The sequence below is a fragment of the Macaca thibetana genome, chromosome 17, assembly GCF_024542745.1.
Source record: "Macaca thibetana thibetana isolate TM-01 chromosome 17, ASM2454274v1, whole genome shotgun sequence".
Lineage (NCBI taxonomy): Eukaryota > Metazoa > Chordata > Mammalia > Primates > Cercopithecidae > Macaca > Macaca thibetana.
The window spans coordinates 55,616,480-55,630,537 of record NC_065594.1 but is presented as its reverse complement, the minus strand read 5'-3'; the positions used below and the strand labels follow the sequence as shown (position 1 = coordinate 55,630,537).

The 14,058-nt window shown below is 38.1% G+C and overlaps 1 protein-coding gene across 4 annotated transcripts in view; it reads right to left on the bottom strand.

The window, feature by feature from the left end:
• The window catches only part of LMO7 (LIM domain 7), a 217,731-nt gene that overhangs the window by 130,073 nt on the left and 73,600 nt on the right, over window positions 1-14,058 (bottom strand). For all 4 annotated transcript variants that reach the window (XM_050766419.1, XM_050766421.1, XM_050766426.1 and 1 more), the window contains exon 2: window positions 12,118-12,188. In XM_050766419.1, the coding sequence (XP_050622376.1) occupies window positions 12,118-12,188 (71 nt within the window). The remainder of the gene's footprint in view (window positions 1-12,117; window positions 12,189-14,058) is intronic.

Below are 14,058 nucleotides of genomic sequence, written 5' to 3'. Positions count from 1 at the left end.
CAAGTAGAAAGCAAAGCTTTCTCCCTTCATGTCCACATGATCTTTTTCTTAATCACTAGCTGAGAAGTCAGAAATGAATTGAGTAAGTTTATAAGAAATAACAATTGCAAATTAATTCTCCTAGTTGTTCCTTATTAACAAAGTATTTCTATATTTCTGTTACTGGTGGCATTCTTGCAATGCATAGAAGAACTAGTAACTGCAGCATTATGGAATAGGAACATAATTCTGGAAAGTATAAATCAAGAAATTATTTGCAGTTTGTGACCACTAGCTCGGCACTGACTTTCTTACAGTAACTTGTATTTTGAAATTTGATCTTTAAATGACATAAATTGAGGCCATTATGAGCTGAGGAAACATATAAAATGTCAGGAAAGTCTGGCAGGAGGAAGAGTGTCATAAATTTCTACTCCACCTATTTGAGTCACTGGTGACTTTGGCCAGGTCATTCAGCTTACCTGTTTATATCACGTATCATTTTTACATTACAGGTTTCATAAGAGAAAGTACATTTTAAAAAACACAGTTTCATAAGAGAAAGTACATTTTAAAAAAGCACAACCTACTCTCAATTGGGTCAGCCAAGGGGAGTAAGAGATCCAGGTAAAGGGAATAGAAAAGATAAACGATGTCTCCCAATAATGAGTTAATTAACACTTCCCTCATCAGAAGGTTCAAAGCTATTACTTAGAAGTGACAGACACACAATGGATTAGCATTCCTTTTCCACCCTAAACCTTCAAGTACATGTGCAAACACGGAAATAAACTGAGGAAAAAACAATACTCTGAATAACACACAAACTAGCCTCTAAAAAGTTGAGTCACTAAAGGAAAATGCTGTTTTCTTTTGTTAGCAGTGACAATTCTAAGGACTACAAGATGGAGAAAAGACACATAGAGTCTTGGCAAATGCTGAACACCCAATTAAATTTTGAATCATCAAAAATTATTTTCATATACAATTAAAGGACAACCTTTTAGAGTATTTCTTCTAAGGAGGAAAACAATGGGTCTCATAAAATGTAAACTTCTGTGAAATTTAAGTCTGCCTAGAGGAATGGGGCATAGCCTTATGTCAAATCAAAAACAGGAGTCATCTATGGAAATACTCTCTTCTACAAATAGAACTTCTTTGCCTAACAAGTGTTCTTCAATCACACATACGGAATTCCTAAGGTAACACTGGCTTCAGGTAACTGATTCTATTCAAGATTCAGATAACATAACCTTCCAGATACCTCTATGTACTAGGACCTAGAATCATTCAAGGAGCCGTTGTATCAGCCTGCATCCCCTTGTTCCATCCCTCTAGCCCTAGCTTGAATTATCGCTCTCTTCCCCCAAGCCTTTCCTTAGGCCAGAGCCTAAACCTGGTTATGTGCTTGGTTAGTGCATGAGAGGGCTTGCTCTTTTGGTAGGATTAAAACCAGAAGGAAGCACCTAGTAATCTGACACCTCCCAAGTCAGAGCATTCACAGGTAAGGCCAGCAATTTCTCTCCTTCTCCCTCAGCTCATCCCTTGCTAGGATCTGAATGTTTGCATTCCTCCCAAAACTCATACCTTGAAATCCTAACCCTGAAAGTAACAGTATTAGGAGGTGGAGCCCCTGGGAGGTGATTAGGTCATAAGAGCAGAACCCTCATGAGTGGGATTAGGTCCCTCATAAAAGAGGCTCCTGAAAGTTGCCTTGCCCCTTCCACCACAAGAGGTTACAGTGAGAAGTCTGTCTATGAAGGAAGCAGGTCCTCACTATATGCCAAATATGCCGGTGTCTTGATCTTAGACTTCCCAGCCTCCAGAACTGTGATAAACAGATTTCTATTGTTTATAAACTACCTAATTTATGGTATCTTGATGTAGCAGCAGCCCAAGCAGACTAAGACATCTCTCAAGTTGCCTCCTCCCTTTCCTTCCCACTCCCCTCCCTCACCCTCAAACAAACTGTCCACTCCCTTCAAAGGAGTTGCACGACGACAGATAATAGAGAGCTGGCTCTGTTCAAAAGCTTTGTCAGTGAATATAACCCACTTTAATCATAACTCGGAGAGGAAATTCAGAAAACTGTACATAAAGCTCAATATAATGTCTGGCTCAGTTATAAAAGTTTTAGTGAGAACTAGAATTTGATGCTCTGTTTCTAATAGTGTCCAGAAACTAGTTCTAAATGCCCAATCTCATTTTTCGCTTTATCAGAAAGTTTTCAGTTGAGGTACAAAATTTATGGACACCTTTTGAGCTCCTATTTCCAAAGATTTTCACAATGAACAAGGAAGATGACATGGAACAACATATCAATACAGTGAATGAACTTTTTAACCTGCGAATTATTTTATTAGTCATTCACGCATACATATTTCTAATATCTTTCTGTCACGTGCATTTTTTAAATATATATCCTCACATTATCAAACTTCTATTAGTAACTAAATTTTTGAAGATATACTAAAAGTATTACATGTTGTTCACAAATTGAAGAGCAATGTCTTTTTTTTTATTTTGGCAGATTTTGGGGGAACAGGTGGTGTTTAGTTACATGAATAAATTCTTCAGTAGTGATTTCTAAGATTTTGGTGCACCCATTACTTGAGGAGTGTACACTGTATGCAAGCAGTCTTTCATCCCTCACCACTCCCCACTCTTTCCCCCAAGTCCCCAAAGTCCAATGTATCATTCTTATGCCTTTGCATCCTCATAGTTTAGCTCCCACTTATGAGTGAGAACATATGATGTTTAGTTTTTCGTTCCTGAGTTACTTCACTTAGAATAATGGTCTCCCATTCCGTCCAGGTTGCTGCAAATGCCATTTTGTTCCTTTTTATGGCTGAGTAGTATTCCAAGGTATATGTATATATACACCACGTTTTCTTTATCCACTCATTGATTGATGGGCATTTGGGCTGGTTCCATATTCTTGTAATTGCAAATTGTGCTACTACAAACATGGGTGTGCAAATATCTTTTTCATATAATGACTTATTTTCCTCTGGTAGATACCTAGTAATGGTAGATCTACTTTTAGTTCTTTAAGGAATCTCCACACTGTTTTCCATAGTGGCTGTACTAGTTTACATTCCCACCAGCAGTGTAAAACTGTTCTCTTTTCACTGCATCCACAACAATTCTTTTTTTATTTTTTGATTATGGTCACTCTTGCAGGAGTGAGGTGGCATTACTTTGTGGTTTTGATTTGCATTTCCCTGATTATTAGTGATGTTGCCTTATTTTTCTGTATGCTTTTTAGCCATTTGTGTATCTTCTTTTGAGAACTGTCTATTTATGTCCTTAGCCCACTCTTGATGGGACTATTATTTTCTTGCTGACTTGTTTGAGCTCCTTGTAGATTATAGATATCAGTCCTTTGTCAGATGTATAGATTGTGAAGATTTTCTCCCACTCTGTAGGTTGTCTGTTTACTCTGCTGATTATTTCTTTTGCTGTGCAGAAGTTTTTTTTTAATTTAATTAAGTCCCATCTATTTATCTTTGTTGGATTTGCTTTTGGGTTCTTGGTAATGAAGTCTTTGCCTGAGCCAATGTCTAGAAGGGCTTTTTCAATGTTATCTTCCAGAATCTTTACGGTCTCAGGTCTTAGATTTAAGTATTTGATCCATCTTGGGTTGACTTTTGTATAAGGTGAGAGATGAGGATCCAGTTTCATTCTGCTACATGTGGCTTCCAATTGTCCCAGCACCATTTGTTGAATAGGGTGTCCTTTCCCCACTTTATGTTTTTGTTTGCTTTGTGGAAGAGGAGTTGGCTGTAAGCACTTGGCTTTATTTCTGGGTTCTCTATTTTGTTCTATTGGTCTATGTGCCTATCTTAAACAATGATTTTTGTTTTATCCACTATATGGTATTAATACATTTGCTTGCTTTTCCTCTAAACACAAATTGTGCTTATTAAGCATTTTAATGTGCACTAAATATGGCAATGTGCTGGGATCGGCAGCAGAGCAATCAGACAGTCCAGCTGCTAGAGGCACAGACAACCCTCTCCCTTTCCAAACAGCATCGCCTAGCACTTAGCAAAAAAACCTGGCATTTCATAGGTGCTTTACAAATATTTACTAAAATCCACTGCCCAGTTTTTAATGCAGAAATATTTCTGTGAAATATGAAACAAATCATTCAAAATATCTTCTTTATAAAGAAATTTTTAAACATTTTACCTCTGCTTTCAAATGCTAGAAATTTTTTGCTTTTACCAACAACACCCCTCCCTAGTATTTTTTTGTTTCCAGAGAAGTCAAACCTTGATATTCTCCACTTATTGTCAACATTGATCAAAAGAGTGAACTATCAGATATATTAACTTGGACTGGTTATCTTAATTAAGTAAATGCCTTACTAAAATTTTATTAACTTTTATTTAAATTCATAAGCTGCAATATTTTAAAATAAGTAATCATATTTCCATGGGTAAAATAACCAGCATATATAATTTAAAAGTCTAAAAGCATTCAATATAAATATTTATGATCACTCTAATCTTTTCAAAGATTGCTAGTAAAATTGATATGTTTAATTCCTAGAATTTCTATGGTAGTAATTTTGAATACTGCTGAATTACCTACAATACACAATAAAAGTTAACAGTAAATGCTAAGATGGGAAAGTGTGTGGAACCGCAATGTCAGTACCAATATTTATAGTCATCACTTTCTTATGATGGAACTTTATCATATAGCCTCACCATTCTGCTTGAAGCATCCTGAAGTAAGTCTAGAAAAGCCTGAGTAGTCTCAGGGCAGATACCTCTTATTCTGAGACCCTCAATAATTACAGCACTAATGGATTTCACTGAGTAGTAGAAAATTTCCCAATGTCACATCAAAGGCAAACGGCGTCTAGACACAGACCTTACACCCTTCACAACAATGAACTCAAAGTGGATCACAGACATAAATATAAAACCAAAAGCTATTAAAACTCCTAGAAGAAAAGACAGGGGGAAGTCTAGAGACTTTAGGTTTGACAGTGACTTTTTAGATATGACACAAAAAGCACAATTCATAAAAGAAAAATTGACACACTGGACTTCATTAAAATTAAAAATATCTGCTTTGTGAAAGACACTGTCAAGGGAATAGAAAGACAAGCCACAGACTGAGAGAAAATATTTGTAAGAGACATATCTGAAAAGGGACTCTTATCTAAAATATACAAGGAACTCTTAAAAAGTCAACAATAAGAAAATCTGATTAAAAAATGGGCCAAAGACCTTAACAGACACCTCACTAATGAAGACACGCAGATGACAAGCACATGAAAAGATGCTCCACATCATATGTTAACAGCAAATTAAAACAACGAGATACCACTACACATTTATTAGAATGGTCAAAATTCAGAACACGGACAACACCAAATGCTGACAAGGACGTGGAACAACAAAAACTCTCATTCTCTGCTGGTAGAAATGCAAAATGGTACAGAGATTTTGAAAGACTCTGGCAGTTTCTTACAAAACTAAATATACTCTTACCATATGATGCTGCAATCATGTTCCTTGGTATTTACCAAAAGGAGCTAAAAAATTTACATTTACACAAAAAATTGCACACGGATTGTATTAGTCCATTCTCACACTGCTATTAAGAACTACTTGAGACTAGATAATTTATGAAGAAAATAGGCTTAATTAACTCACAATTCCACAGGCTTAACAGGAGGCATGACTGGGAGGCCTCAGGAAATTTACAGTCATGGCAAAGGCAAAGGGGAAGCAAGCGGGTCTTACTGTGGCAGAGAAAGAGAGACAACAAGTGAAGGGGGAAGTGCCACCTACTTTTAAAACATCAGGTCTGGAGAGAACTCACTCACTATCACAAGAACAGCATGGGGGAAACCCGCCCCCATGATCTAATCACCTCCCACCAGGTCCCTCCCCCAACAGTGGGAATTACAATTTGACATGAGATTTGGATGGGACACAGGGCCAAACATCATGGATGTTTATAGCAGTTTTATTCATAATTGTCAAAACTGGGAAGCAACCAAGATGGCCTTCATTTGATGAATATATAAACAAACTGTGGAACCGCCAGACAGCAGAACGCTATTCAGCACAGAAGAGACATAAGGTGGCCGGGTGCCGTGGTTCACGCCTGTAATCCCAGCACTTTGGGAGGCTGAGGCGGGCAGATCACTTGAGGTCAGGATTTTGAGACCAGCCTGGCCAACATGGTGAAACCCCGTCTCTACTAAAAATACAAAAATTAGCTGGGGGTGGTGGTGCCTGCCTGTAGTCCCAGCTACTCGAGAGGCTGAGGCAGGAGAATCACTTGAACCCGGGAGGCGGAGGTTGTGGACAGCGGAGATCGCACCATTGCACTCCAGCCTGGGGGACAAGAGCGAGACTTCATCTCAAAAAAAAAAAAAAAAAAAAAGAGAGAGAGACATGAGCTATCAAACCATAAAAAGATATGGAAGAAAGAGCATATTACTCAGTTAAAGAAGCCAATCTGAAAAGGCTACGCACTGTATGATTCCAACTATGTGACATTCTGGAAAAGGCAAAACCATAAAGACAGTAAAGATCAGTGGTTGCCAGGGGTTACAGGTAAGGGAGGGAAGAACAGGAGGAGCACCGAGGATTTCAACAGCAGTGAAACAATTCTGGATGATACTACAATGATGGGTACATGTCATTCTACATTTGTCCAAAACCACAGAACGTACACCACCTAGAATGAACTGTAAGGTAAACGATAGACTCTGGGTGATGATGATGTGTCAATGCAGGTCCATCATTTGTAACCAATGTACCCCTCTGATGGGGGATGTTGATAATGGGGGAGGCTGTGCATGAGTGGGGTCATGGAGAATATGGGATCTTTCTGTACCTTTCACTCAGTTTTTCTGTGAACTCAAAACTGTTCGTTTAAAAAGTCTTCAAAACAAAAACAACAGAAAGCAAAAGGAATCTAACGGGGGGATCTGGCTTCCTGTACTATTTAACTATGAAGTAACGTTACTAAATTCCTCTCAATCCCTCAGGTAAATGAGAGTGATATTATCAGTCTCCCTCTGGGATTTCAACCCTCAACTTTGAGGCCAAATATTAAAAAACTTCTGCAAAACTTCAAATGAGTCCTTAGAGTGTGTCTCCCATAACTGAAGTGAATTTTTAAGTTGATGTTTGCCAAGCTGACTTTCATCTTGATATACTCTTTCTTTGAAACAAAAAATCATGTTTTTGCTAGATATAGATATTACATCACAGGTGAAATGAACCATGATGCTTAAAAAGAAGGCATGTAAATGCCAACCATAAAATACTGCCATTAAGTGAAAACAGATTAAAATTTTTACATTCATTTTTATGAACTTGAACCCTTGCACCATTGTTTGCCTATTGCTGGGCTATCATGTAACATGGAAACTTCAAAGCTTATATTACTTGAAAATGAAGAAAAACAGTTTTCACTAAATTTCAAAAGCTTTAAAAACAGATCAGGGTCAATAAATAGTGTTGGCATGCTGGAACGCTGTATGTAAGCAACTGTCCTCCTCAGGAAATTCAAAACCAGAAACACCTCTAAGAATAAAAGCCTTTCCCACTACATGAAAGCCTCTGGGCTTCCCATGGAGCACTGCATGGAAGCCCCAGGGGGCCTACCCATGTCACTGGCACTCCACGTATGGGTGGAGATCTCCAACTCCAACAAAAAAGATAGAGCTCTCTTGGCTGGAATGACAAAGTGACAAAGTTCTCTATCTTACCCAATGATTTAAAATGATCATCTGAGTATCCCACAGCAAACAGTAGTATTTGTAAAGATAAAAAATATATATTTTTCTATTGAATATGTATATCTATATATCTTTAATAAACTATTACAGTATTTTTTGGCAGATAGTGTTGTGGTCACATGGCTGATACAAATAGAAACACCGATAGGAGTGAATATCTTGCTTCTGTCTTTCCAAGCTATAAGAAAGGGAAAAGAAGACTTGGTGACAGTTAGAGTTTTGTTTTGTTTGTTTGTTTGTTAGAGACAGAGTCTTGCTGTCATCCAGGCTGGAGTGCAGTGGTACAATTTTGGCTCACTGCAAGCTCCACCTCCCAGGTTCACACCATTCTCCGGCCTCAGCCTCCTGAGTAGCTGGGACTACAGGCGCCCGCCACCACGCCCGGCTAATTTTTTGTATGTTTAGTAGAGACGGGGTTTCACCGTGTTAGCCAGGATGGTCTCAATCTCCTGACCTCGTGATCCGCCTGCCTTGGCCTCCCAAAGTTCAGGGATTACAGGAGTGAGCCATGGCGCCTGGCCAGGAAGAGTGTTCTTACTGTGAGTCATGTGTTCAAAAAGGCATAAACTTCTGATGCATGGCTGACTGAGGCAGAGACTTGGGATCATTCCAGGGATGGGAGGTACAGACTGACTAACCAGTGACACACCCAATCAGACTATCGTCAAGTAAATCTTCTTCATCAGAGAGAGAAAAAAAAAAAAAAAGAGTGTTTTTATTTGAATATTTCCAAGATTGTCATCATAAGATGAGTAACTGGGAAATTACTGATATCATTACCTATGTCTCAACCGAATATGTTTAGAAAAGAGGAATAATTCTGCTAGAACCCAGAGCAAAACGAGATCATGGACATTGATCAAGTGATACATCTTTTATATTTTTAAAATATACATAATAAGGCAGTCTACATGAGCATTAAGAAATACTGAAGAAAGACGGATTAATGAACACTACTAATAAAATTCATAGCACATTATAACAAGGAGCTAAAATTACCTTATAAACACTTGCAACCCTTTTATTAATTAGAAAAGCAAAAATATCAGACAGTGTTCCCATCTTACTGTTTAGTAAAACCAAGAGAGACTACAGTCATAGACTTTCATCAAGGGAGTATTCTTTATCCCCCAACTCACTAGATGCCACAGTCAAACTAAACGACACCAAAATGACTAATATGAAGATACTAACTTCAATAGTCTATCAGATTAAAAGGCAGTGAACACACATAACTATCCTCATTACTCAAATGTATATCCTGTCTGAAACCACAGTGCATGGTTTATCCCCACTTTAGACTATCTGAAATGTCAGTACACTTCCAATTGGGTGAAAGCTATAATAAGCTATTCGAACTTTTGACTTTGATATTTCAGAACACCAGTTCAAAAGAAAAGAGTACTACTAATGGATTTTTTTAAAACTGCTGAGATTACTGGATTAAATATTAAGAAAACTATTTAATGGTGGTAATGAAGGAGAATGCCTAGAGGTTTCTAACAGGCAACAAGCAGAACTTGTATGTCACAAGAAATATGATTCTGGCAGTGAGCCAGACAGAAGTCAGCCTTTTCCTGTACGAAAATGAATTCAGGTTTTAAAAATACCCTAATCATATTTCAGCTAAAACTTGGGATCTCTAGTGGGTAAAATATCCTCAAAGACAGATAGCTTACTATATTTACCATTAATTAAAAAGTCAGGGCTTGTAATACCAGACCTCTGAACAGCTGACTGTGTTTTCCTCTCAGGCATTATATATAACGCAGGTGGATGTAGCCACAAACAGCAGTGCCTGCTTAATCATTTCAGAGTGCAACCAGCCAGGCTTTCCTCAGTTACAGGTTTCATACTAAATATAGTTATCTGGACTTTTTATTCGTTAACACCACAGCTTTTAGATGAATGTGTCGTCATTAACCAGTGGCTATCAACAATGTGATTCACAATTTACAGAAATATTTTTTAATAAAAATATTACGCAGTACTTTGGTGTCCCACAGTAAATTACAATTGCTGATTACCATGGCTTCAGATTTACTTAAGCTACTTTTGGGAAACGTTAATTTAAAGAATACTGGGTACTAAGAGATTGATGAGACTTATGTGGCAATGCACAAAACTCCAAACTGGTGTTATTCCAATTAGAAAACAGTATTAGAATGAGCTTTGGAGGTCTGAGAATTAAAGTGACTTTTTAAAAAACGAATATATCTCTAAACATTCATCCAAATGTTTGCTATTGCCATTAAGGTAGAAATTACGTATTTCTTCTAACGTGTACTGCCTATGCTCACAATAGTTTTTCATCAACTCTGAATATCCTCCCTAGTCACACTACGCTGATCTTTTCAGGCTTGGTATAGCTTTTGGAAATCACTTCTAATCATTCGGAGCCCAGGCTGGTGCATAAGGTGCATTTTAAGTGAAAACCTGGGTGTCACTATCAAACATGTTTAATGACCTATTTGTGGGGTCAATGCCCCAAAAGTGGGACCCCTAAAATATTATGGGCAATAGTTCATTACTGGAAATATATAACCTACAAAGTTACTTCTTTGAAAAGATCATATATTTGAGATATATGCTTTTATAAATCTAGAAAGATTCAGTGCTTCATAGACACACTTCCTTATAGGCACAAACCCACCCAGTTCCTATTCAGACTTGTGGGGTGTACGGTTGATGGCTTTTTTTTTTAATTGCAAACATTTAAATAACAACTAAAGTAGTTTGCAGGTCACACAGCTCTTTCTAACAGGTATTGTTTACCCTCCATCTTCTAAACATTACTAGAATACATTTAAATCATACAGTTTTCAGATTAATATAAAGTAACTTCCCTTTAGTGACCAGTTGGGCTACATGGTTTAAATTAGTTTAAACACTATTTGACTCATTGTCAAACTAACTGAAACATTATTCACGTTCCAATGAATGTAACATTGGAAGATCACAAGAAACACACTTTAAACTTTATTCCTGGCCCTTATTCACATGTCTGTCCTATACATGTCACCTATACATTAGGTGAAACCACATGAAATTGACACTACTGTAGGTCACAAATGGTTAAATATCAGCAACTTCATATGGAACAAATTAATAATATCACCCTAACACAAAGAAGTTTGAACGCCTGCCAACAGGGCTGACAAGATAGAGACTGTTATTTACATGCCCATCGTCTAGCAACAACTTGTACATATACAAAGTTTGATAGTTTATAAAAACCTTAAAATATATATTGTTGAACTCAGCAACTCTGTGAATTAGGCACATCAGGTACCTTGATCTCCACTTTACAGATGAGAAAATAAAGCTCAAATGTTAAGTCACTTGGTCAAATGTTCAAAGATGTGAAGTCACTTATTCAAAGGTCCAAAAGTAATGGAGTGAGAAATCTAACCTAGGCCCTTTGACTCCAGACCTTTTGTTGCAAACAACTCCTTCAAAAGGATAATCAAAATCTCTAAGTACTAGTGCATACACTCTCACTGCCTGCATGTGGACAGATAGCACAAACACTTGGGCGATAAGTGTCTAGATTGAAATAGTTAAGTGCTTTCAAAAATGTGGGTGAGTATCAAGTACATTCTAAGAATTTATTTGCTCGCTTCTGCAACCTGTACCTTCACCCAGGATTTCATCCTTATGCCTCACAGGCCTGCCTCTCCCTTATTCCCAAAGGTCACATACTTGGCTAACTGTACTATACATCCATTGGGGAGCAAGATATTACACTACACATACAATGTAGGCCTTATACCATCAATCATGGTACTAGCCTATTTTACTTCTTTGTAAGCGAAGTCTGGGGTGTTGTTCTCAATGGTATCTTCATTGAATGAATAGTCCATAACTCAAACTGATTTTGGTAATGTAATGACTCCACTTAAAGCTGAAAAGAAAAATCTACCACTCCAATCATCATGATTTATTGATGAAGCAAAGATTTTGTGTATTAACTTCTAAATCAGGCAATTCTACCCATTAGAATATTCAGACTAGGAGATCGATGGTAAAATGTCATAAGGCTTCCTTCTCAATCACCCACCCCCTACTGGTCCACCATGCAATAGAATCTTTCTTGTTTACTAATTAAAAATAATATATATTTTACCAGTGCTGTCTTTAGATACAGAGACTGATAACCTTCCTACTGTCTCGTACTGTGAGGTATCAATTTGCGGGGATCAAATCTCACCGGTGACCAAGAACACACATCTGTAACTACGGTGGCCATGGGAGAAGCCAAACACCTCATCACTCTCTCACACACACACACACACACACACACACACACACACATATCTTTGCTTTTGAATTATTTTTTAAATACTTTAAATACTTACTCACACAGCAGAACACCATTTTCCAGAGAGGCTCGAAAATCTTTTGTTTCAAAATTCTTCTCTGTCACTGCCTGAAAGACAGGTTTGTGTGTTAATTTTCTCTTAAGCAGGGATAACACACAAGTCAAATTCAGTATTAGATTAATTAATATGCATTTAATGTTATACTTGAAGGATTTGCATATATAGACTGTTATATCCTATAATCTGTTCCTTATAGTAATATGTACTGTTTGTTTTATGTTACAAAGAGATAGTTTAACCATTTTAGTATGACAAATATATGCAGGAACAAATCACAATGAGTGTTTTTGGTAATATAATCATTTTATTGGATGATACATGAAAGTTAAGAGCTAAACTAAATTTTCAACATATTTTATATATTTTTTAAAAACCTATGGGTGCTCTATTCTAATAAGAGTGGATAAAAACAGTTTAAGACAGAAACTCAAAATACCAACTACACTGAATACACAAATCATTCATGTCAATTCCATCTTTATATTCCTTAAATTTCATTACAAAGCAAAACAGCAGAGGGCATGGCACTTCTTAAACTTATTTATGAAATTGTCCTAATTGATGTAAAGAACCATTTATTGAAACATCCTAGGGAGAAGACTATTAAATCATGGGCGCAGAGAACAAAGAGAAAGAAAGGTAAGATGGTGAATATTTTAAACAGACAATTCCCAACTTAAGGAATTACAGAGGAACAGGCACCTGCAGTTACCACCACCAATAATGTTGGTGAAAACTCTAGAAAAATATCTAGATTCTCTCTCTAAAGTGGGAGGTGGTTGGGATAGAAAAGGGGATTCCACAAGGGAAATAGTAGCAGAGAAAATGAAGGTCACGGTGGGGAAAAGCTGCTCTAAGAACAACCCTTGGGACTGAGTCCCAGCTCGAGCGGAGGGCAGGGACCAACGGCAGTGACATCAGCTGTCCTGGAGATGCAGCCACCACCTAAAAGCAGGAGTAGTCCTTGCTCCACCTGCCGCTTCAGAAAGAAATACATTTCTGATATTCAACCTGGAGCCAGGTTGGCTCCAGGGCTCAATGAGGGGACCTTTACCACCATCCGCTAGCTGTCCTCACTGCTGCCAGCTTCACAGTCCCCCTATAATCCCTGTGTGTCTTCATTCTGCATCTCTCCACAGTACCCAACATTGCTGCAGCTAGACATGGTACCTGTTAACTGACAAAATAATGGTTGTGTTTCTCAGAAGTTGGTCTATACATTTGGACAGGAGCCTGGGCCAGGAGGCAACAGGAAGAGGTAGATCCTTCCTGTACTTGGCATTAATCTACAGAAGGGCTGCACTGCTGCTTTACTTAAACAAAGGCTGAGTGTCTGTTACAGGCACTACCTGAATGCTGGGTAGGAATTTACCGGAAAAAAAAAAATGTTTTAAAGGCAGGCAGCTCTTCCCTCAAGGAGTCCATAGCCTCATAAGAAAAACATAATGTTTAGGCTGGGCACGGTGGCTCACGCCTGTAATCCCAGCACTTTGGGAGGCTGAGGCGGGCGGATCACAAGATCAGGACCATCCTGGCTAACACGGTGAAACCCAATCTCTGCTAAAAATACAAAAAATTAGGCGGGCGTGGTGGCAGGTGCCTGTAGTCCCAGCTACCCTGGAGGCTGAGGCAGGAGAACGGCATGAACCCAGGAGGCAGAGCTTGCAGTGAGCCAAGATGGGGCCACTGCACTCCAGCCTGGGTGACAGAGCGAGACTCCATCTCAAATAAAAATAAATAAATTTAAAAAAACAAGAAAAACATAATGTTTAAAGCACAGTTAAACAAAGAGAATGACACATTCTTCTGAAAATAACTCTGAGAGGACCCTGGATTATCCCAGCAACCTGTGCAACACAAACTATTTTGAATTTTCCCCAAATTGTTCCAAAACAAACTCAAGGGGAGTGCAGATCT